This window comes from Hydra vulgaris, chromosome 05 (genome assembly GCF_038396675.1).
Source record: "Hydra vulgaris chromosome 05, alternate assembly HydraT2T_AEP".
NCBI classification, from domain to species: domain Eukaryota; kingdom Metazoa; phylum Cnidaria; class Hydrozoa; order Anthoathecata; family Hydridae; genus Hydra; species Hydra vulgaris.
Window position 1 is genome coordinate 20,085,072 of NC_088924.1, and position 26,815 is coordinate 20,111,886.

The 26,815-nt window shown below is 28.3% G+C and overlaps 1 protein-coding gene across 1 annotated transcript; it reads right to left on the bottom strand.

Annotated features, from left to right (window-relative positions):
- Positions 1 to 10,244: 10,244 nt before the first annotated feature.
- On the bottom strand, positions 10,245 to 10,826 carry LOC136080240 (uncharacterized). The gene has a single exon (XM_065796855.1). It carries the CDS (start codon positions 10,824 to 10,826, stop codon positions 10,245 to 10,247), a length of 582 nt encoding a protein of 193 aa, XP_065652927.1.
- Positions 10,827 to 26,815: the final 15,989 nt, after the last annotated feature.

The window sequence follows — 26,815 nt, forward strand, 5'->3', positions numbered from 1 at the left end:
CCTTAGCATTAATTACTGCTTGAGAGTGACAAGGCATTGAGTCCACCAGCTTCATAATCACAATAATTTTGATTTTTCCCCATTCTTGTTTCAGAGTATTTAATGAATCACGTTTACTTGTTGGTTTTCGACCTGAAATTTATTGATCAATGACCTTACATAGACATTCAATAGAATTAAGGTCAGAACTTTGCTAAGGCTATTCGATTAATCGAATTTCTTTGGTTTTAAAAAAGTTTTTCACAAGGGCTGAAGTGTGGTTTAGGTCATTGTCCTACTGAAATATCCATCCTCGAGCCCTGAAAAATGTTCCACCCAAAATGCTGTCTTCGTAAATGCTGAAATTAAAGATCTTTATAATGTAAAATGTAGTGTTGACACAATCAAACGTCCTTTGAGGTCTGCAAATCTATTTGGAAGATGTCCCTTAATTCTATTGAATGTCTATGTAAGGTCATTGATCAATAAATTTCAGGTCGAAAACCAACAAGTAAACGTGATTCATTAAATACTCTGAAACAAGAATGGGGAAAAATCAAAATTATTGTGATTATGAAGCTGGTGGACTCAATGCCTTGTCACTCTCAAGCAGTAATTAATGCTAAGGACTTTCCGACGAAGTACTAAAGCAATTTACTTTAAAATAAAACATTTTCAATTTTAAAAATGTTTTGAAAAAAATCTATTTCATGTTTTCTTTATTTCTGTCCAGATACTTTTGCACGCGCATAATTTAATTAAATGAACTTTTAAGATTAGATTGCATAAATTTAGTAAAAATTCATTTGTTTTTAGATTTGTAATCAATTTTTTGACATTTCAGTGAAAATTTGAAAGAAATTGGACTTTTCATTCAAAAGTTATCTCAAGTTATGCTCTTGTCCGGTTACTTTTGAATAAATTTACGTTAGAATATTATTGATATTTTGCATATTATATACCATCATAACATTTTTCAAAAAATTATGTTAAACAATTGTTTATAAGAGGTTAATATTTTACTTTTTACAAGCTACCCGCAAATTGAAAGCTACTTCAATAGAGCGCTTCAATGTAGTTTAAATTGTGCACTCCAACTTTTCTCATTTACCAAATCTGATTGAAATCCTGATGAAAAGATTCAACTGCTTGTTCGGCCCGCTAACTGAGCTAACAGAATACAAAATGTACAAAATAAATTCTAAAAAATTTAATGAACAATCTTAATCTATGCAAGTTTTTACAATTTAACTATTATAATTTTGTAAAAATAAGTATTTAATTACTAATATTATAAATAGCTTTTTTTTTCAAACTTAAAATTTATTTATCATACTGAAAGTGCCGGATTTAGGAAACCTGGGACCCTAGGCACTAAAATTTTTGGGGGCCTCATTTTTACACTAAAAATATTATTTTTGTAGAAATTTGAATAATAAAGTACGCACATTCATAAAAGTAAATAATTATCAATTGGCCTTTTCATGATAAATATGAAAACTACGAGATAAGTGTGATATATTTATTTTAAATGAATTTTTTATTTATAGTTATGACAAATATAAAAACTTATAAAAGATATCACAATTTAAAAAATCAACATTATTATACAAAATGCCCTTAAAGAAATTTTTACTGGATCTTTTTTTGATAAAAAGTATTTATGATATATTAAAATTGATTTCATAATAAAATTCTGTCCATGTTCATTTCCTGAATGTTCAAAATAAGCCAAAAAAATTAATTACTCTCTCTCTCTCTCTCTCTCTTTCTCTTTCTCTTTCTATATATATATATATATATATATATATATATATATATATATATATATATATATATATATATATATATATATATATATATATATATATATATATATATATATATATATATATATAATTTAAGTGACATTCTTAATAGTATGTGAAATAATATTATAAGCATTAAAATATCATATACGGTCAAACTAATAAAAGCGGTTTTATTAGTTTGATTTTGGTTCTCACTATATAAGCCAAAATATTATTTAAAAAAAGAAATAAATAGTATGATACCGTATATGATGTTTTAATGCTTATTATATATATATATATATATATATATATATATATATATATATATATATATATATATATATATATATATATATATATATATATATATATATATATATATATATGTAGTGCTTGCAGTGGCTTGTGATTTTAAACTCCAGCAAAACTAAACAATTTACTGCAAACAAATATAGCAATTTTTATAAACTTTCCTATATTGAATGGCAAATGCTCACTGGGTCCTCTTCTTCATGTGTCTTTGAAATATTATTCCTGAAACACATAAAGAAGAGGACGTGGAACTTTTAGAGTATCATCATCTATTGATCTCTCTCGGAAATCATATATATATTCCATTGCAAAGTTAACATCTGCTAAGGTTGGTTATCTTTATTATTATCGCCGTTTTTTTACTTCCAAATCCATTCTCTATTATTTCAAATTTCTAGCTTGTCCCTGTATGGAATACTGTTGCTATATTTGGGCTGGTTCTTTTAATGATGCTCTTTCTTTTTTTAGACAAGCTCCAAAAATGCATTGTTAATGTAGCTGGACTTATCTGCCAAGCTTGATCCACTCTATCATTGTTGTAAGGTTGCATCTTTTTTAATTTAACCTCTCAAAGGAAGTATTATCTGTTGTTCCATCTACTGAAATTCATTCTTGCTTGACTCTGTATCTGCACAGCTAGTTTTAAAGGCTTTTATTTATCTTTTTTTCTTGGCATATCTATGCTTAAGAACTCTATTCCATCTTCAATACTTTGCAAGACTGATTTTGCTATGTTTTCAAATTCATTAAAATAGTCTCCTATTTTATTTAACATACTTTCCAACGACGAAAGCATCAAAGAAAAAATTTTGAGATCAATTTGTTCTGAATGAAGCAATACATCCAGTTTAATACTGGTTTTAAACTTTTTGAGAGGGATCTTCTGCAATTTTATTTAATGCTATCAAAGTTGCATTAAAAGAATTGAGAACTGGCTCGGTGGCATCATATTGCTTTTAACGCATTTTTGATAATGATTGAAGTTCTTTTTTTCTTTCTACTTTTGTTTTACTACATCCCAGCGATGTGTTAAATTTGAAAAAATCATATACAAACTAAGTTTAATAAATGCGTTAAACAAAATACATATATATAGCATGTTATTGAGATAAAACTTTATCGCATGCATCCCTACGTGTAATCCGGACATACGTGTGGCATTATCGTAAGACTGAACTCTACAATTATTAAAATTTAAGTCAAGAACCTTACCTAAAAACTTTAAAACCTGTTTCAAAATGAGAGCACTGACATCAGTTTTCATAAATAAAAATATGAAAAATTGTTTAATTGGCTTAGGTTAAACGTATCGATAAACTATACTCCGTTGGTAAGTGAGCAATATCTGGAGTTAAATCTACTAAAATAGCAAGATTATATGCAGTATAACCGTGTGCAGAAACATTTCATGTATTTTTAAATACAATAATGAAGAAGAATAATAATAAATATAAATGTTTGAATCGCATTGTTTACATTATTGAATAGTTCACAATAATAAATAACATTTAAATATTATAAAAATTAAAGAAATGTAATTTTAATATCCAATTTTTGGGGCTCTTTTTTTGTTTAACACCTACCTTTTAGAGTCCCAGGACACGGCCTAGTCTGGCTTAATGGGTAATTTAACACTGCATACCAAAGACTCCACCTTTTATGTCAATGAATTCGATAAAATGCTACTTAACTATGTATGCCTTCAAAGGAATCGTAGCCTCTAGATTTCTATAGCTCCTAGATTACTACTCTATATCATTGACACAAGCAATCATTACTTGTTTTAAGTAAAGATAACAAATAAAATTAATTATTGTTTATTTGTTGTGTTTTTTTCTTTTTAAAATTGTTATTGAATTTTCTTTTGATTAATCATTTTTATTTATAAATAATCATTTTTACTTATGAATAATCTTTTTTTTTTATGAATAATCGTTTTTTTTTTGAATAACCATTTTTATTTATGAATAATCATTTTTATTTATGAATAAAAATGATTATTCATAAATAAAATTTATCCAAACATTGTTGGAACATCTGGAACAATGTTGGAAAGTGTTTGCAAAACGTTGCATAAATATTTGGATAAATATCTGAATCGGATTTATCTGTAAGAGTGATATTTAAACCCTCACAACCACGAATGCGGAGTCCCAAAAGGACTCCGGCTTTATAACTCTACTTTTTCCAAGTCAGTAGTGTCCAGAAGCTCTAAACATGTTTGTTGACTTATGATCTGCTATAAGAAAAAAATCATGAGATTTAATGACTTAAAACTTATTGTTTTTAAGCCCGGAGTCCTGTAGTCCCGGAGTCCTTGCCGCCATTTTACCTAAGGACTCCGGGCTCAAAAAATGATTGTTCCTCAAACCTAAAAGTCTTATATATGAATAATCATTTTTACTTATGAATAATCTTTTTTATTTTTGAATAATCATTTTTATTTATAAATAATCATTTTTTTTAAGAATAATCTTCTTTTTTTTTATGAATTATCATAGAAAATATTTAGAAATGATAAAAGTATCCAAATCTTTTGTTTGGACATGATCTATCATTTACTATAGTCATGTCATCAATTAAACAGGTGGCTTTTTTTTATAAAAGTTTATAAAAGCATTACTTTTTTTATAGGTTTATAAAAGCATTACTTTTTTGCAGATCCGTGTACCATGGCACATCTCTGTACCATTGCACAGCCTGTATATGCCTAAATTCGGATCTCTTATAATTTTTTTTATTAAAAAATATATTTTTTATATAAAAAAAATGTTATTGACACGTACATATCAAAAATCTATACACCAGTGGGTTCAAGTTCTACTCACCAATCCTTCCTTCCTTATGCAATCGTTTAAGTTTACTTAAATTGAAAAAGCAAGGAAGGATTTAAAGTAGAATTTTAACCCATATTTAACTCATATCTTATCGGAACAAAACATTTTTAGGACAAAAACAAACTTTATTCGGTTATTTCTTGAAAAATGGTTTTTGTTCATACTTTTATGATTTTTTGAAAAAAAATTTAGTCATAATTATAAATCAAAACAAACAATATTAATTAAAATTAGTTGGCTATAAGTTTAACAACTTTTTGTGAGGCCTTAAACAAAGTGAACATGGTTGCTTAAATAAAAAAAAAAAAACATTAAGCTACAAGCCAAGCCCAAAAAGACGCATCAAAAAAAAAAAAAAGTACATTAAGTAGGGTTGTTGGGTGGAGGCTCATCCCTCACTAAAAATTTAGTGAGGGATGAGCCTCCATGAGACATCAAAGCCTAAAATTAAATGTGATTAATGCAAAGGTTGTATGATATCTTGTTTGATAGATACTTTTACGGTGCTCTTGCTTCATGGTCGTTTTTAAATACCCTACGGGCATTTTTTTTTTAAAGTTACGTTCTTAATGTCTTTTAAACGTATTTTAAACGTTATTTAAGTAAGAATGTTAAGAAAACGTTTAAAAGACATTTAAAATACATTTAAAACGTAACTTTAAAAACAATTGCCTGCTGGTTAGATTTTGATTAATTTTAACTTAAAGAAATTCAGCCGATCCAACAGTGATTGGAATCATTAAAGCCATACGAAGAGTTATAGCGATATTTGGAAAGCAGCATTCAATCCATGATCATAAATAAAACGCAAAACATCAAGAGAAGACTAAACACTGTTGGAACATCTGGAACAATGTTGGAAAGTGTTTGCAATACGTTGCATAAAAATTGTTTCTATAACCGAAAAGTCTTAATTTTTTTCCTAATAGTAATCCATAAGCTTATTTATATTTTTAGAACTCTTGGATACCAAAAACTAGGATGAAGTAATCTTTTTTTGACTTTCAAACCCGGAGTCCTTTTTGGGACTCCGCATCCCTGCTCACAACATTTTATCAAATCATTTTGGTAAATCTGAACTTAATTTTTATATTGTGCAGAAATCCATAGAGACCAAAGTGGCCTTCCATTTGCTTGAATTTAGGAGCTAACAATACAACTGCTAGATCTAACAAAGCATTAAAAAATTTAAGTTGATATACTTCTTTTGGATTTATCAATCCAAACGGACATTTGTTTTTCAAAATTACGTTCTAAATGTCTTTTAAACGTATTTTAAACGTTCTTTAAGTAGGAATGTTTAGAAGACGTTTAAAAGACATTTAAAATACATTTAGAACGTAACTTTTAAAAACATTTTTTGCTTATTTTCCATACCATTTTAAAATACTTTTTTTGAACATTTTTAGACAATTTATTGACATAGTTTCATTGTCGAGGGAATTCCATAGCGAAGTTGCTCTATATAATTTACTTTTTATAAACCTATGTTTAAAGACTATGGGTGGGAGTACTAATTTTTTCTACAGCGAAGACTTAACGGTAGGGATTTTTTGATAAAAAAATCTAACATAAATTCTAGATTTAAACCATTAATAGATTTAAAAACTTCAGTTATCAAAAACTTTAAATGTCTAAGGTGGATACTTTGGTTATTTTCTATTTTTTGAATTTCTTCTAATGGGAGATCAAATCTTTTAAATACAATGCGCAGTCCTTTTTGATGAATTTATTAATTAGGTTATTATTATGCTTTGAACAAAACATTCAAATTAAAGGACAATATTAAAAAATTTGACAGTATAAAAGCATTGAATAAAACAGTAGCTTGTTTTACCGATAAGAAGCTCCTTATTCGTGAGAGAAAAAATCATTTACTATTCGTTTTTCTACATAGACTTTATCCAAGCATTCTTGCCACTTATTAACTAAATTAAAAAGTGTGTTCTGTGCACTATACCTTCTCCAAAACCCACACAGCAATTTGTTAAGGCTTGGTTCTATAAAAACTAGCATTTGCTCGTAAATAACGATTTCAATCACTTTTGAGAGAACTGGCAGAATACTTATTGGGTGGAAGTACACTTATCAGTAGGGTCGTTTTTTTTAAACATGGTATGACATCGGCCGTTTTTAAGAAGAACGGAAATTCGCCTTAGGATATGCAACTATTTATACAAGAAGTGGGCTTTCTCTAAAATCCATGACATAATTTTTTAACATAAGCGTTAGAATCCACTGCAATCTTTTTACTATTCAAATAATTTTTGTTATTTCATTGGAAGTAATTTGATGAATCTTAAATTTTTGAGGATACAATTTGGATTTGCTTTTAATGTTTATAATAATGGGATAGTTTGCATATCTTATAATAAATAGACACATGTACGTTGCAAGGAGAAGGACATTAGCTCATCTCACTATTTTTAGGAGACGATGCAACGCTTGTGAAATATAAGTTCAAAATGTTTGAAGTTTGAAAATTATCCAAATAGTTTCCCCATGTTCAACCAACGTAATACGATCGATTTACAAGATTGATTAGAAAGAAAAGACTTGCATATCTTCCACAGAGATGTAGTTTTAGACTTGAATAAAGTTGTCTCACTAAAATACGTTTTCTTTGCTTTTTTATTCAAGTTCACCACGTAGTTTCTTTGTTTCCTAAAAAGAGACAAAGAAATGTCTGATCTTTCAATAATTTTTTTTTTTTAATTTTGAACGAAGCATAATTGGTTTTCTAAAATTCTTAGTCATAAATAGCTTATCGTTACCTCTTAAAATTTTAGTTTTCAATGGAGCATATAGATTTAAGTAGTTGCAAAAGATTACACTCACTAATGTCATTAAAAAACCTCAATTTATTTTTTATTGTTTCAGAAAATATAACACTTGAAAAGTTTTTAAAAAACCTGTAAATTAATTTTTTTGGAGCTAAGTTGCAGAAGGTAGCCCTAAGCATTGTAAAAATAAGATCGTGAAGGTCACTAATACCCGTACAGATCTTACAGTGTTACAGTGTTAGATATGTAAAGTCTTAGAGTGTTGGAAACACGTCTTTTTATTTGTTAGGATGAGATCTATTCACGTGGGTTTTACAACCAATTTAAAACAAGTTGGTGCTTTAATTAAATTACTACATTGATAAAGGCAGAGAAACTCCTTTATTATTTTATAATGAGATTGTAAATTAAAATCTCCGATAGTTATATAATCATTATATGATTGCTAAGTAAAATTCAAGAATCCCTCTAAGATTAACGAAGAAATAACGAAGTTTAAAGAATTTTAACGAAGTAAAGTTTATAAATAACTATAATTAGCCATTTCCGCATTCTTAGTTTAATTTTAAATGATAAAATTTGAATTAAATTTTTTTGATTAAATGGCGTAGTCATATTTTTTTTTATTAAATGGCGTAGTCATATCTACTGACTTTGTCAGTGGATATGACTACACCATTTTATCTTTTTGTGGTAATGTTTTCATTAATATATACAAGAAGTCCTCCACTTTGATGGGATATATCAAGGCGATAAGGAGTTTTGTAACCTGTATATAAAAACTGACTGATAGGGAAAGAGTCATCTATTTTAGTTTCACCCATAATAAGCACATCAACAGTTTTATTAATAAAATTAGTTATATTTGTAAACTTATTACGGATAGAACTAATATTGATAAAAGCTAGACTAACATTGTAAAGATATTTAGCCCTTAATTTATCTAAATCAGACCAATGACTAATTTCTTCATTGGGGTTAAGTAATGTTATTTGGAGATCATAAATTTACAGTGAGGGGGGGGGGGGGGGCAATATCAAATAAGTAATAAAATTCATAGCTAACGTACCCAAACCTCGCGTGTTTAGCTGGAGACTCTGTTGACCAAGATGTTACTTTGAGATGTTAGAATTATCAATAATATTAAAACGTGATTCTTTAAACTTAATTATTGAATATTTAGAAGTCAGCTGGGCTTTGGCGTTATCAAAACGAAAAGTCGGCGTAGACAAAATGACCAAACAGGATGGATTCAAAATTGATATACGTTCGACAAGGTCTTTAAGTTTTCTCATCATAGTTTCCGATGAACCATCGACACAATTGATTGTTCCTATATGGAGGATTAGCTTAGATAGCTCTTTCTTCAAAAGTGGAATTAAATTAAAGTGCATACCTTTAATAGTTGCTCCTTTGAATGTTCTTACTTTACCTTTTCCTGACTTTTTTGAATTTTTTTTCATTTATTTTTTTCTATGAGAACCGAATCACTATATATTAAAACAGTACCAGAGCGCCATTTTTAACTGTTTGTCTCCTTAGCTATCTCACTCAAATTATCTTTAATGGATTTTTTTTACTGGCTTTTTTCAAATAGTATGGGTTTATCGGAAATTACAATAGATTTACTTCTTTTGTTAACCTTTTTTTGGTACTTTAAAAACTTTTTCTCGTGTTTCAGCCCGATAGAATGAAGTTGACTCGTTAAATTAGAGTATTTTTTTTAAAGGTTTGCCTAGTTCAACTTCAAAAGCATTAGTGGGATTTATTGGACGATATTTCGTCTTACTTTTTTTTCCCGTGAACTTTGGAAAGTCAGACGAAAAATCTTTGGTTTTTGCGCTAATGCAATTTATAATCTACAGGAACAAATATGTTCCTGCGGCTTTACTTTGTTGTTTGAAAAAAAAACAATGGAATATTGAGTAGTGTTAGGGGGTTTTTTATTGTTTTTTTTTCTAGCTTTTTAAAAAGATTTAAAATTGTTTTAAATTAGTTTTTTACAGTTGCTTTATAATAAATAAAGATGTTTTAGAGAAGGAAATAAATTAAGTTTCTTTTTGTTTGAACATTTTCATTTAACTTTTTATAAAAGTAGTTTAGTACCCCTTACTCATTACAGGGTTTTGCAAAGTTATAAGTGAATGTTTGCAAAGTTATAAGTGCGAAGTTATAAGTGTACGCTTGCAAAGATATAAGTGCATATACATTTTTTTGGAATTTATTTTTTTTAGCTTTAAAAAACAAAAAATATTGCGCAAAATATTAAATTAAATTACAGCATAACAATCAATTAGTGTTTTTGTTTTTGTTTGTAAAAAAAAAAAGTGATTAATTAGTGAAAATTTTTTACATTTTTACCTAATTTAGCATATTGTTATATATCAATAACTTTTCTAGATTAGATAGTTTCCGTAAGTTTTAAAAAATAGTATACATTATTTAATCATAACTTTTTAAAAAGGCATGCAAAAATATACATTATTAAAAAAAAGAAACAAATCATTTCAAATATTTTAGTTAAATAAATTCTTCTTTCCTTAATGCCTTTTCCAACCATCTTTATATAAAATATTTATACAAAAGGCATTGCACTGTTGAATATAATTATTATCAGGTGATAAAATATATTCTAGAGTTAGATTAGCATTTCTTGTGGATTTGAAATTGGATTTTAACATTGAATAGAACTCTTTGATTGGGTTCAATTCAGGGGAACATGGTACTAAAAATTTGTGAGTGATATTTTTCTCTCTTTGTAATTGAAGTACTGTAGCTGCTTTATGAAATTTTTCATCATCTATTAAAAGAATTTTATTTGGATTTACTGCAAAGAATGGTGCTAATTTGTTGTTGATGAAATCAATAAATGATTGTGTATTGTATGCGCCGCATTTGTATTGGAAACATTCAACTCCTAAATTGGAAATTAAGCACATGAGGCTAACATTCTGTCCTTTATTTGCAGGAACTGTCAAATATGCTTTTGTATCTTTTGGAGAATAGCCACATGAGCGCACTGTATATTTATTGAATCGGGTTTCATCTAAAAAAACCAAATTTGAATCAGCAATTTTAGCAACTTCTGCCGCAAAAATTGAGCTCTGATTTATTCTTTCCATGGTGTTTCTTCCTAAAGTAATGATTGTTAATATTTTTCGTGTCAAATTTAATTTCTTTAATTTACGGGAAATAAAAAAGATCGAAACGTTTTTATCATGTTGTTCTAAAATTTGGGTATTGCGGTTTATCTTCCTCCGGCTAATTGCCACATAGAGGCCACATACCCGGGCAAGCAAAGACAAGTTTAGCTCACTAAAGAGCATTATCACCCGCTTTGCTGACCAAGAGTCAGTGAGTTTAGGAAGGACGAAGAAAGTTAAAGTGAAAACCAGAAAAAGTCGAGTAAGAAAGATAGCATAGAGAAAGCGGACAGATATTGCACGAGATGTTAGAATGTGCAGTTCATACACTACACATACCGTCATACAGGGCTACTTGGACCCGAATTTGATACATGTTTGATGTTTGTGGCTCTCTCTCATATTTATGTCAATGTAAAAAAAACTTGTTGTTGCTAATTCATGAATTTATTAATTAGTAATGATGATTGTAGATAAAAAAATATTTGGGTAGATTTCGGTCGCCCCTTTTTTGGGGGATTAAGGTTGGGTTCAAGCAGCCCCTGTTGTGCAAATCTCTCGGATAGCTGATGGTGATTTCTAATAAAGGCTTTTACCCATTCAACACCTGGGAGATTTTCATTGAAACATTGAAGATCACTCGCTAATCGATCTGGATAGAATTTTACAATAATTCGAAGATCAAATGACGTCAGTGGGTAGCCAAAAGTTGAAACTTTATTCAAGTGATCACAAAATGACAATTCTTCTTCAGGCGTGAAGACAGCTGTATATCTTGCATGTTCCTTTGTGATAGTAAGGCGTCGTCTTCAAAGAGCTCTCTTAATGCTGGAACAGCTGATTCTAAGTTGTTCTTCAGCAAATTGTTGACTCATAGCTCCACGTTCAATATTAATACAGGCTTGCTTTAATTGATTGATTGGTATAGTCTTAGTAAGCTCTAGATCTTATTTTTCTTTTATATATGCGAAGCATTCTGGTAGAACCAGTTATGATAGCACAAAATATACGTTACTGTAGATGACGTGAAGGGTATATTATCACTATTTTTATAACACGAATAACAGCATTTCGAGTTAAATTACAAGCGTTGGATATTACTTTGATTGAATATTTTTCACAATTTCTCATTGAAATAATTGTATTTTTAGTTTTTTCTGTAATTGTTTTCCGTTCTTTTCTTTCCATTGATATTTAAAATATAAGCGTTAAAATTAATTTTACAAATGCACTTATAACTTTGCAAACGTGCACTTGTAACTTTGCAAACGTGCACTTATAACTTTACAAACGTCCACTTATAACTTTGCAAAACCCTGTATATAAGTTTATTAAATATTTTTCAGCATGAATTTTTAACCAAAGTTTTCTCGTCTGACTTCCCAAAGTTTGCGGGAAAAATATATAGATATATTGTTACTCAATATCTGTTGTTACACTGTCGATCATTACATTTTATTAACAAAATTAGAAAACTATGGTATTAAACATATAAATATTGCGTGGTTTAAAAGCTATTTGTCGAATAGAAAACAATACATTTCTTATAATGAAGATAAAACGACCAATATGAACATAACATGTGGGGTTCCACATGGATCTATATTAGGACCACCCCTATTTCTCATTTTTCTCAATGATTTAAACAAAGCTTGTAGTGAACTAGATACAATTTTATTTGCAGATGACACAAATCTATTTTATGCACATAATGATATAAATATTCTGTTTAAGTCAATAAACAAAGAGCTTTTAAATCTTACTGAATGGTTTAATGCAAACAAATTATCTCTAAATGTAACCAAAACAAAATATACTTTTTTTTCATGACCCAGAGAAAATTCCATTAATACTTCCAAAACTTTGTATTGTCAATTAGGGCATAAAAAGAGAAACCACTTTAAAATTTTTCGGCTTTTTTATGAAAATGTGACATGAAGAGATCACATACAATATCTCGAAAATACAATCTCAAGGAACATAGGTCTGCTAGGCAGAGCTAAGCCTTTTTTAAATCTAACTTGCTTAAAGCTTTTATATTTCTGGTTCATTAATTGCGATCTTAATTATGCAAACATTGCTTTGTGCAGAACAAATAAAAATAAAATAAACTATTTAATAAACAAAAGCATACAATCAGAATCATTTAAAATGTGGGCCGTTATACACACTCCCAATCATTATTTGTTAATTCAAATATAATGAATGTTTATCAATTAAATATCTATCAAATTTTGATATTTATGTTCAAAATTAATAAAAATAACTCTCCTAAAATATTTTACCCACTATTCAAAATAAATCAGAATAGATATCTAACCAGATTTTCAAATAACAATTATATTCAACCCAAAAGTTATTTTGCGGCGACTGAATTTTTAATTTCTACTAGAGGGCCAAAATTATGGAAAAAATGTAAACTAATAAACTTAACCTTTTGATGAAATAATGTTAACTATTAAACTTAACCCTTAATGAGTTTAAGAACAAATTGAAGCAAAAACTACTGATGAACGACGTAGCGCTGAGCTTTTTCTAAAGTTTTAATGATTGCTACTGTAAACTTACCCAACAATTAGAGGTGTGTCACTATTGGCTTGACGATCTTAGAAAAAGATTGTGCCACTTGTTATTGCTTCCATTCTTTTTTTTTTTATAAAAAAATTATATAAAAAAAATTATGGTTTATAAGAACTATTCACATGTTTCAAGGTAAATGCGGGTGTTAAAGGAAAGCTTCAGGATTATGCGTATTTGCTTGCATGTTTTATAGTAACATTTCTTTGTAGAATTTACTTTTTTTTTTCTTTTTTTTAGCTTGGTGATAAGACCAATTATGTCTTTTTCTTGCTCCTGCTATTTGTATTTATAATATGGTTTACGACTTTAATAAATTTATATGGGAAAAAATAAATAAAAAAATAAATACATATATATATATATATACATATATATGTATATATATATATATATATATATATATATATATATATATATATATATATATATATATATATATATATAATATGTATATATATATATACATATATAAATATATATATATATATATATATATATATATATATATATATAATATGTATATATATATATATATATATACATACATATATATATATATATATATATATATATATATATATATATATATATATATATATATATATTTGAACGTCAGCAAAAGCAGTAACTAAAAGAGATTCTTGATGCAGATAATGAACTAATAAAGTTTGCACAAAAAAAGATTTTAAAAGAAGAGTGAACTGCTGTGTCACCTGAAAAATCCTCACCTCAGACAAGTAAGTTGCTACTTTTAAAGCTTAAGTTAGATAAGCACCATAATCTGTGCATTTAAAAATGGTTTTCAGAGTTGACGCAGATTTGCTTCTAAACTAGTTTTTTTGAATGATTAATTCACGCGAGCTTCGAAAAAAATAACTATGTACAACATTGTTAAAGTAAACTAAAAGCTTCAAGAACTTCTAGACTTCCAGTGAACATTGAACATCCACTGGATATTTTATGGACGTCCTACAAACTAGTGATATCCATAAGACGTCGTAGAGACGTACTACGGATATCTTTGTTTTTTGAGCAGCTTGAATTTAGCAGCAACAGAAAGCCATAAGAAAAAAAACAACAGATAATAGAGTTCATAAGTTGCATTTTACCCATCTAATTGGACAAAATTTTGGAGAAATTCATAAAATGATATTTAAGTCTGCAAAGAAAGTCATGTATGATGTTGTGATTAATGGTGATGTTACTGATAAAGGATAAATGAACGTAAAAAAAATTATTGTTATAAAATTATCACTAAATTTGCACTATTTAAAATATTGGAACTTTCTATAAAAAGGAATGATAAATAGACTGAAAAAATCGTAAAATAAACTGCAAAGAATTGTGCTAATTATGTTACATACAATATTTATTTAGCAATTAACACCGCCAGGTGTTAATTGCTAAATAAATCTTGTTATATTAATCTTGTTATATAAATATATATTTTATGTAACATAATTACCGCAGGGCGTGAGATAGTTTGATTACCAAAATTTACTGGTTTCTAAGGTATTAAAAACTCCTTGCAAAAAACTGCTTGAGTGCAGCCACACAATCTCTTAGACAAGCACCGTCAGATATGGATCTCATAAAACCTGGCTGATCTTAAGGAAAAATTAAAATAATAAAAATTAAAAATTAAAAGTAAAAAATTAAAAATTAAAAGTAAAAAATTCAAAATTAAAAGTAAAAAGTTAGCCCCGTAACATTATATGTAAATCCAATAATAAAATACTTTTCGTCACTCTTGTCTTTAAAGTTGTAACATGTTTTCGTAAACGTTGTTGTTTGTGATGTATTCCTCAACCACAATTATAACTTTATAAGCTTATAGATTCATAAATAAATATGGTATGATATATAAGCTCATCTAATAATTTATTAAGTCAGTTTTGTGGTGTTAAAAGTTTTTTTATAAATATGCGGTTTAGATATCCGTTTGTTTTGTGAATGCATATTTGCTAATTTCTTAAATTCTTATTAATCTTACATCAATTATCAGACATAACTATTAAGTGATTACGCATAAAACAGCTATTTACAAACGCAACACTATAGCATGTTGTAGAACGTTATGTCTTGTTTAATATGCTGCAAAATTAAATTATTACAGATGGTAAGTGTAACAAGTGTAACAAAATCGAATTTTTTACGCCGCTATAAGACTTCGTCAAGTTTGCTACCATTAACTATACTTGTTGTGCATCAAAGCATCACAGATTTAGATATCAAAGCTCTCTTTACAAGTAAAAGGTGTAAGTGTTTGTGACACACAATTCAAGTTATAAGTATAATCTAGCGTAACATTTGCATAAGGTAAGTAGATACACAACTCTTTATAAGTAACAAGCTTTTTCTCTGAACACTTAATTAAAGTGAGCAAAGCCATCGTCCATTGTGTTTGACAAAGTAAACAACGCATTATTGCCCCCTACAGACGGTTGCTTTGGAAGATTGAAGAAGGTTTTGATGATCAGCTATTATTTCACACACAATACTTATTTATTTTGCTTAAATATTTTTTAATTCAAAATTCTTTGAAAAAATCATTAACTTAAGTTAGTTATGTTAGTTAATTTGTTAATATGTTAGTTAATTTCTATAACAATTTGTATATTATATGAGTTTTATGTAAATATAAATGTACATTTGTAATTGTACATTTATATTTACATAAAATATTTAATTGAAAAAAAAATTGCGGGATATAAAATAAAAATACAATCCCACCTAATCATTGATTCCCACCGTATCCCGCCTCACTTCTAGCAATTCTACGAGGGTGTGTGAGAATGTCAGTTTTTTTGAGGAACTTAGTCGCTCCTCCCCCTCATTATATATATATACATACATATATATATATATATATATATATATATATATATATATATATATATATATATATATATATATATATATATATATATATATATATATATATATATATATATATATTCAGATAGTTAAACGTCTTTTTTTATTTAAATTACCAATTTTTAATTAATTTATTATAAATATTTAGTTATTATTATAGAATATTTTGTAAAGAATAGGAGGATCAACTATATAAATGCAAATACCGCGTGACTTTGCTGAATCTTTGTCATACGCATTTTTTTTAAATAAAGCTTTTTCAAAAGAAAAGGTAAGTAAAATCTCAAATGAAGTTCAGGAAAGAAAGTATATTACCAATGCAAGTAAAGAAGAGCTTTTGTTTTCAAACGATATACATAATGATCATGATTTAAAAAAGCATTTAAATTCAAACCTCAAGAAAAATGAATTGAGTGAGAAATTATTTGATTCAAATAGTCCAGACACGTCACGCAATATATATAAAGCAACTAAGACGCAAAAGGAACATACCACTGTAAATAACAGATGGAAAAGTAAAAACGTTTGTCTTACATCCTCTCAAGAAGAATTGGTGAACTTGATGAAACATGTAAAAAAACAAGATAAAGAAAAAAATAAAGTAACCGAAAAACTTCCTAATATTGAAATAATGGAAGAACCAGAAACGGTACAAAGTTTTATTTTTTAATCAAGTTGAAAACATTTTAAAAATTACTTCTAAAAACAATATTAAAAAGTTGTGTAAGTTTGTAAGTAAACACTTGCTTAAATTGTTAACTAAAAAATTGTTTTTACTTTTGGGAACGAGAATAAAACATAAGTGGAAACAAACATCAAGACAAATTCATTTTATAACCATACATAGCTGTTGTTTTTTATGCTGGATACTGTTTGTGCTGCTATACATATATACTAGAGTGCAAATAAAAATACTTCACTAAATGTGTTGCTAGAGTAAAATTAAAATGTTAAAGTTTAAGTGTGTTATTTCAAAGTGTGTTGGATAACATGTAAAAATATTGAGCTACAATGTTAATATGTTAAAACACCACTAAAGTAACACTACACAGTGGGTTAGAATACGCTAAACTTGACAAAAAACAAGTTTAGCGTATTCTGACCCACTGTGTAGTTTTGTACAAGTATAATTTGTACAAAAACAAAATGAGTATCGTTATACTATTTTGACCAATCAAAATACCTGGTGTTTTTAATTTCTTTTGAGCAAAAACCTTTCTTTTTTTTTTTTAAAGAATTCAATTTGAACTTAATTTGCACTTGTAGATTTAACTACTATTGGTCCGGTTGATTACTCCGACCTGAAAAATGTTCAATAAAAAAGCCAAGAACTTGTTATTAAATTAATTTATCGAATAGTTATAGCATGTAAAAATTGTATAAAATATAAAATAAAATGTCAATTTAAATATGATTTTACTTTTTAATTTTTAGTCCTATCGCGCTCGTTACGAGAGTGAAGGTTGTAAAGGTCCAATACATGGTTCGACAGAAAATGGTTTTCCATCTATAAAGGTCAGCATTTTTTAAACAATTTATAATTTAAGTAAACTTGGGTTTATCTTGAAATTCAATTATTATTTATAGAAAAAGTTTTTTTTATCATTTTTGCATAAAGAGTTTTTCATACAGTATAAATAAATAAAAGCTGTTAAAGATTTATTAAATCAATTTATTTTATTTTAATTGGGAAAAAGTTTTCTTTTAAGATTTAACTAACAATTGTTTAAGATATAGGAAAGAAAAACAAAATAAAAAGTGCTTAGATAGAAAACCTTGTACTTAGAAAAATTTATAAAAAATAGTTTTTTTTCAGTTATTTAGGTGCTCCAAGAAATCCTTACGGTCTTATTAATGAGCACCGCGAAATTTCAAAACTAATCTAAAAAATTGTACAAAATAGAAAATTGTCAAAAAAAAAACAACTGTTTCAATTAAATACAAACAAAAAAGAAGAACTTGAGTTGTTTTATGGTCAGAAGCAGGTCCGTGACATTTTTTTAATTAAAAAATGTTACGATTTCTTTGCGTTCCGACACTAGCCTTTAGTTCTGTAAAAAAACATGCTTAAGGTAAACTGACCTATTTCTTGGCACGTCCTAAATCTCGGCGATTTTTAAAAGCACTATAATCTTTAACAAAGAGTTGGATTGCTTGATGTTTGCGGCTTCATGAACTTCCATCTGTTTTATACTTCTATGGTTAAACTGTTAAAAGGTGTAGCGGCATAAAGCTATGTAAGCAGGTGTAAAATGTTACAGATAATACTTAAGTATTATCTGTAACAGCAAGTGCTTGCTGCAAAAAATTTAATTTCAATTGTATTGAAATAACATTTTTTTTTTGTCTGCGGTAAAGAAGTCTGTATTTTAACTTATAAATTCTTCGAGAAACGTTGATTGTATTTTCGTTTGGTATGTTTCCATCCAAAAGTTTACCAAACTTTCTGCGAACGTTCTGCCAAACCCTCAATCGGTTAATAATTATTGAAACAAGAAGAAATTTATTTGAATACTTAACACGTTTGCTGTACTTGAACCATTTAATTAGACTTTGTCGTGCACACTTATAGAGTTTCCTTTGCCTTTAAAGCTTCACTATAAAATATTTTGTTATTAATGATTTTCTATATGGCAAGTTGCCTTTACTTTTTAGTGTAAGTTGCTTGCGTGTCACATTTATTTTGCCGAGCAGTCTAAAAAGTCTAACTGAAATTACAAAATAAAAAAATGTTTTTTGATTTTATTACAGTTGTTAGAATTGAAAAACACATTTCCCCATTAACTATAAGTATTGTCCAATTTCATTTTTAAAAAAAAATTAAAAAAAAATGAAATCGGACAATACTTAAAGATAATATAGCAGTACATAAACAGTATAGATAAAGATAAAGATATTACAGCAGTACATAATCAGTTGAAAACAGACTACAGTTCTCAAGTCTTTAAAAAGTCATTAATAAAAGCAAATCTAACATTCCATATCTTGTTCATGGCTCTGATCTTACTATCTCACTCGAGTATTAGCTCGTTTCTTGATTATAATAACCACATTCTTCGTATCCGTCCACAGAAACAAGCTAGTTTATTGTTTGACATCCAAGCCACTCCAGTTTCTGTTATATCTCTCTTAAACCCTTCTACTGCTTGTCCAAAAAATATTCCTGTCATAGTCTAATGCAAGCGTTTTCCAGAATTGTTTTGAATACTCTGTAATCTATTTAATTAGTGCTTAACTGGATCTTGTTTTCCTGCCTACAAGAAAACGCATATGTGGTTTTGATTTTTAAAAACTCTAGAAGACACCCTGACCTTTCTCTAACTATTGTTCAATCAGTCTTTTCTTTATTATAAGCAAGGTCTTTGAGTATTTAACTAAAAAAACCTAACATCTCATCTTGAGTATAACAATTTACTTGTTAAGTGTTATAACAGAAAGATGCTATCGTGTGTTAGATGGGGGCGGTGAAGCAAGGGCTATTAGTTTTAACATCAAAGGCTCTCGATAAAGTCTTGCATGCTGTTCTTCTTTATAAGCTCGCTTCATATGGTGTATTTGGGAAAGTTTTTGAGATTGTTAAACTATAGGCCGGGTGAATAAAAAAAGCAATTGCTTTTACTCGGCGTTTATGGAGTAATTGTTCAGCTTTACGAGGATTTTAAATTTAGAGTAAAAGCAATTGTTTTTTTATTCATGCCAACTTATTTCTTTCTAAATGTAGAATTAAGGTCGTTAAAGACGAACACTTTTTTATTTCCAGTAACTTCTGGAGTAACTCAAGCTTTCATCATTGGTCCTGTATTGATTATAGCATATTGTTTCCTAAAACTTATCTCATATTTCTAAAAACATGCCGAAACTTTTTTTATCTAAAAACTAATTTAAACAGTTTTATTTTTTTTAATACTTTTTTTTAAAAAACTGTTTATATCGCTTGCAAAATTATTGGAGAGTTCGGCAAAGTTTGCACATCACTACGAAAATTAAAAATGTTTTTCCATTTGTATAGAACAGGTACGAAGTCTCTTTGGCTTTGGCGGACGGGTATTTTAGGCCCCCTTCCTCATTTTAGTGAGCTCTTAAAAAACAAGTAGGTTTAAAATACTAATAGTAACATACTCCCTACCATACTCTAACCCTGAACTATGTGTTAAGGTCAGGGTTAGGGCATGGTTTTCAATTTAAGACTTTGTTTATTACTTTTTTTTTCAGTGTAGACTTTATTTTTAATATTATATTCATGGTTTTCTGCATGATTATATAATTATATACATGGTTTCCAGCATGATTTTCAGTTTAAGATTTTATTTATATTAATATATACATAGTCTTTAGTTTAAGATGTTCGTTTAAGACTTGTTTTTACGGACATACTGTTTAGGGTCACCTGAAACACACCTCCGCTAATGCTTTTCTTTTTTGGAAGACTGTATTTGTACGCGCGTAAATTTCTAAATCAAAGTTTTCTTGTATGAAATCGCATATTTAAGTTATTAACTATTATTTAGACTATTTCACGTAATTAGTGAAATTTAATTTAATAATTTTTTTAAAACCCAAAAAGTTCGGTCAACATGTAACTTCGGTCATTTATGAATAAATAAGAAAAATGCATGCCTATTTCAATTTTTATAAACTTTTTTTCTCCAATAATATTTTTTATTACTTCGTGCATAAGAATCATAAAAAAATGATAATATTTATTTAAAATCTGCTGAAATAATTCCTTTGCAAAACAAGAGCTTTGAAATTAAGCATACTGTTGAAATCTAAAATAAGCAAAATATAGAATAAAATGATCAAATTTAGCGCTAATATTATTAAGAGTCACCAAGTTAACAATATTTAAAACTTTTTTTTTCTAGGTTTTTAAATATTAAGTACTCTATTTCTTCAAAATCAATCAAATTTTAAAATAATATAATTTCGGTCACTTATGCAACAGTGCTTCAATAAACGATAAAAACAACAACAGAAATGTCGACAGAGGCGTAGAAAGAATTTTTTGGTGTTCGAGATAGGTAACTTCCAGACATGGAAGTTACCTATCTCGACTTATGTCAAGTAATGAGGGTTTGCAAAAAATTGCGATGATTGAAGGCTGGGAACAAAAAAGCCCCAAAATTTCCCCCCCCTCCCTCTGCCCCAAACGTGAGAGCAACAAGTTGATGAAGTATTTTTTGTACTATTCTTAACTATGCTTATATTCATCGATAAATTTTAAGTTTCATAGTATTATCTATTGGCGTTTAAAAATTATTACCATATAAAATTTGCAACCCCCTCAAATTGAAAATTCTTTCTACGCGTCTGAATGTTGAGACACGTTGATTATGAAAAACCTATGTCAACTAATCAATCAAACGTATGTGAACCAATGCCAAGTATTTTGCGATATGCTGCAGCCAGAAATATTTTATAAAGTAGCCAGAAATGGTCAAAAGTGGCCAAAGAGTAGCTAAATTCTTTTTACTCTAAAAAGTTGTTTAGATTACTTTGTATCGTTTTATATAATTTTTAAATATATCTAATTAAAATATTTTGACAATAAACATACAACTTATTCAATAAAGTAATGCAAACCACTAAATAAACTTGTTGATCAAATTTTAGAGTTATGATTATGAAAAAATAGGTTAGGGTTATTAAAAAATTTTAAAGACATATAATATAATTCTCTACTCATAAACATTTACTATAAAAAAAGTTTATTACAGTGTTTAAAATTTATATAAAATCAAAAATTATGTCCACTCTCTGAAACCAACATGTCATCATTTATTGTATACACCCTCTTATCAATTGAGAAGCCCTCATTTGGAATGTTTCCAAACAATTTATCAGCAATTTCAATTTTTTACTTGGATAGAGAACAGAGTTTCCTCATACCCGATGAGATAAAATGAATTTCCAACAAGCTGTTGGTTTTTGGTTTTAGCAAATGCCATAAGTACTCTGTTCTGAAACACAGATTTTTTTTAAATTATCATTATCTCTTTCAACTTTAAAAATTAAAATCAACTTGGACTTGTTCATATGTCACATGTCCATTATGTTAAGTCACAATAAACTCTTTTATAGCATAACCATGATCTATATACCATTTTCAACATGGTTGGCAATCTTTAAACTAATGTATCATTTTTTCAGCTATCATCCAGATAGATTTTTAAAAAACTTTTTAAGTTATTAACACCATATACAATTGGTATTCCCTTGATACTTAAATAAAGTAACTGATTTTTAAAACAATATTCCTCTTTTATACTAAGGGTAATATAATGCCTCACTGGTTTCAGCATTTTATGTTTTAATTTATAGAATAATGCTGTTTTGGATACTTCAAAAAAAAAATTAGAAGCCTCAACAATCGAGGTTTTTTTTAATTTAATTCTCGCTAATTCCTTTAGAAGAGTAGAACTTAAGTAGTTAAACTTAGTAAAATATTTTCTTGTGTCAGGCAAGAGTTAGCTAAAAATTAATTTTTGCTTTTCAAGAAATATTTTTTATCAAAGTTGTCAATTAAAAAAAGGTCATTCTAAAAATTGAATTTTTTTTGAACGGCTTTGTTTTATAAAATAACATTAGAAATCTACATCTTTTCAAGATGTAATTGAGAACTTGAAAGTTGTAATTAAGAAACGTTAGATGTAATTGAGAACATAAAAGATGTAATTAAGAAACGTAAGATGTAATGTAGAAGATGAAAGTTGTAATTCAGAAACGTAAGATGTGATTTAGATCATGAAAGTTGTAAATAAGAAATCGCAAGATGTAATTGAGAAGATAAAAGTTGTAATTGAGAAAAGTATAAAGAATACAAAGTTCTTTGTATTTTCAATTTTGTAGTCCTAATATACTTTGTAATTTAAGGCTGGAAATAATAATATAATATCAATAAAATATAAAAAGTCATGAAAAAGGCATTAGCGGTTTAGACGGTAGCTGGAAAAATCCTATTGGGTGTCATTTAAAACTTTCTTTTATTTTTGTTCGTGATAAATTTAATTGAGATTTCAGATGAATAATAAATAAAACACAAATAATTTCTTTACATAAAAATTAAAAATTTAAATTTAAACAACGTCATTTAAAATCATTGCAATATTCAGTTAAGCACAAACTTTGACTTCTTCCATATTAAAAATCGTTGCGTAATGCGCGGTCGTATGTTGTACAGCGCGTGTACAATTACCTCCTATATTGTATTTTTTTTTGCCGCAGTAACAACTCTTTCTAAATACTGCATTCGTTGTTCCATAATCTCAGCACCGAATACAGGTAGAATGCGAAGAATATTTTTAATGTTTATTTTTATTTTGGACAAGATAGCTTCCACTGGGTTTAACATTGGGCTGTAGGGTCCTAATCGTAACAACTGAGCCGGTGAATTTTTAAACACCCTTTCCAAATGAGCGTGACATGGAGCATTGTCTGTTAAGACAACCAAATCCTCTAAACGACTCCTGGATGTAACCCACTGGTTAAACAAAGTCAACACCCACTCGTTACAAGAATCTGCTTTAAATGATCCTCTGCGAGTTTCCATCATGACAACATTTGTTGTTGATATACCTGAAATCAAATGTACGTTTGCTCCTTTTGAAGAAGGTATTTTCATTATTGCTCTTTTCCCCTGTTTGGCACGTCCTTGCCTTTTCTACAAAAAAAATTAAAATTTGTTTCATCCAACCAAACTACATGATGACCATTTGTGATGTGTTCGTTAATGTTCCTAACATATTCAGCTCTTTTTTGTTTGTTTTCCTTACTATTCATTGTAGTAGGCTCCTTGTGCACTTTTTTAAATGAAAATAGTCTGCCTTCGAGGTAATTGGCAATTGTGGTTGTGCTGACGCTAATATTAAATCGTCTTAATATCCTTGCTTTAATGGCCACCAATGTCAACTGGCAGTCACTTTTAATCCATTTTAGTGTTTCTTCGATTTGATCATCGGTTAATTTTTTTGGTTTGAAACCACCTCTTCCAATAAAATTTAAACTTCCGCTGCGGACCCGATTGTATCCTGTCTTATATTTGACACCTAAAGTTTGCGTCAGAGTCACCCAATCGTCGTTTCGCTCAGCACATTTAATTACTCTTCTTCTATCATTCGATGAAGATAAAACATGTTTTTTTTTAACTTGTTCAGTTGTATGTATTTCATGTCTACAAATTGGACAAGGTGGTTCTGGTTGTTCCTGAAGTGGTTGTAAACAAATTTAGTGAAATAAATGCTTGAATGGATTCAATTTAATAACAGACTTTCTATTCATAGTGTATTGACAAATAACACAACGATCTTTCAATTCCATTACTGTATTACTGTATTGCTGGTGCATACAAATGCTAAATTTTATATTATTAACTTATTAAAATCCATGTCCAAGAAGATCTTTTATAACACCTTAAAGCTTACATTGAGCATGCGCATTAAATTAGCTTTTTAAAAAAACGGCGAAGCAGTTTTCCGTAAAAACGAAAAACTTTAGTGATTGATTTTCTATTTAAATATGCAATTAGTCTTTGAAATCAAAAAAAGAAAAAACGTTTTTAAATTATATAATTGATAAGCTCTTCATCAAATTAAAAAAAAAAAAAAACTTAAGTCGTAAAGAAAGAAAAATAATAAAATGTTTGAAATAATTACGTTTTTTGGTAGAATAAAGTACAGCATTGCCTCGAATTATTTAAAGAATATTTAACGAATAAAAACTATTTGAATAAAAAGCAAAATATATTCTTACTCTAGATATTGTAAGGAAAAATTATAAGTTATTTATTTTTACCTGATATTTTTTTAAATCGTGTACAATTATGCCTGAAGTCTTGCATCTCAGCTAAAAATCATTTTTTTACAAATTTTTTTTTTTTTGATAAAATATTTTAAATTATTGTGCTTTGTTATTGTGAAAAAAAATTGTTTTAGAAATACAATAATACATTAAAAAAACTATAATGCATCAATAAGGCGAAAAACAAATTTTGCGTATTTTCTTAAGCTATTATCTTAAACTATTGCTAATTTGCTTTATTTATAAAAAGTTTATATTATTCAGAGAGTATTTTTTATCTGGTTTTAAAAAAATATCTGGAATTAAATTTTTTGAATAGTATTAATTTCAGTAAAATGACTTTTGTGGAGCGTATCGAGACAAGTTATTTATATAATTGACTACCGTCAAAGGGGGTTACTTTGGCCAAAAAACTTGCACCTTAACACTTTAGTAATATTATATTTAATATGAATTGTAGTAAGTTAGTCAAAACATTTTTAAACTATTAAATAAAAGATTCCCTATCCATCCATACCACTTTTTTAAATATTTAAAAATAATATAATTATTTTTGGTTATTTTAATATTTTGGCCAAAGTTACCCAGGGGTTGGTGTTACTATGACCACTTGTTGTTTTCTCATATAAAATGCATTGTAAAAATACTCTAGTACAAAGATGTCCCACCCATTGAGTAACTATGGCCCAAAGGAAAGTAATAGACAAATTTAAAAATTCAAAATTTTATTTATTTATAAAACATTAGAAGCAAAACACGACATTGAACTTAATTGAAAAAATTGGTTACCCATGTAAAACTGAAACCTGTCAAGTAAGTTCTAAACTAAAAGATTTTAGTTGCAAACTAAAACACTTAAAAAGGAAAAAAACATCCAGTTCAGGAACTTTAAAATGTCCTCTTTTGTTCAATTGTTTTGGAGGCTCAATTTTTGAAATGACATCCTTCCAACTGTAAATTAACTTGTCTTTCTTCTGGGGCCAAATCCAGCACTTGCTTTTCTTCTCCATGCAATCAATTTTTGGCCCTTCTTCATTTACATCAGGCATCTTGTCAATGAGTTCTGCATAGTAGTTTTTGTCATACAACACCACTACAAAATCGTCTTCCTTCAAACACTTCTTTTCGTCCAAGCTCAATGTAGGAAAATCCTGTCTTTCAAGTCCAGTATTACCTTCACTTTCAGAAAAGTTCAAATTATCTGACATGTCGTGGAGTGACATAATTAAGTCATCATCACTAATGCTATCAGGACTGTCAAATTCTTCTTCACAGATAATCTTTCTCGGTTTTTTACTTTTGCCTCCATTGCTCGTTGAAGGGACGTTTTCCTCAAGTAACAAATCTTCATAGCAAATGCTTTTGCCAGGTAGTGCATTCAATTTCTTTCGCTTCCTCTTCTCTTTTGTGTTACTTTTACACTCATCTCTTTCCTTAGAAATGTGTTCAATAAAGGTTTCACTGACAATGCTGGAGTCCACTTCTTTCTGTGGAAGTCTTTTAAGAACATTTTCTTTGCATTTTCATTGCTGCATTCTCGAACCGTCAGTATAGGGTTCCGCTTTCTAAACAATCTTACCCATTCAATGCCTGGAAGATTATTTTTAAACTGAGGGATTGTGCGTCCAGTTTTGTCTAAATAACCCTTAAATATAAATCTAAGGTCTATTTCAGTTACGAGGAATCCAAATTCAGCCATCTTACAAATATGTTCC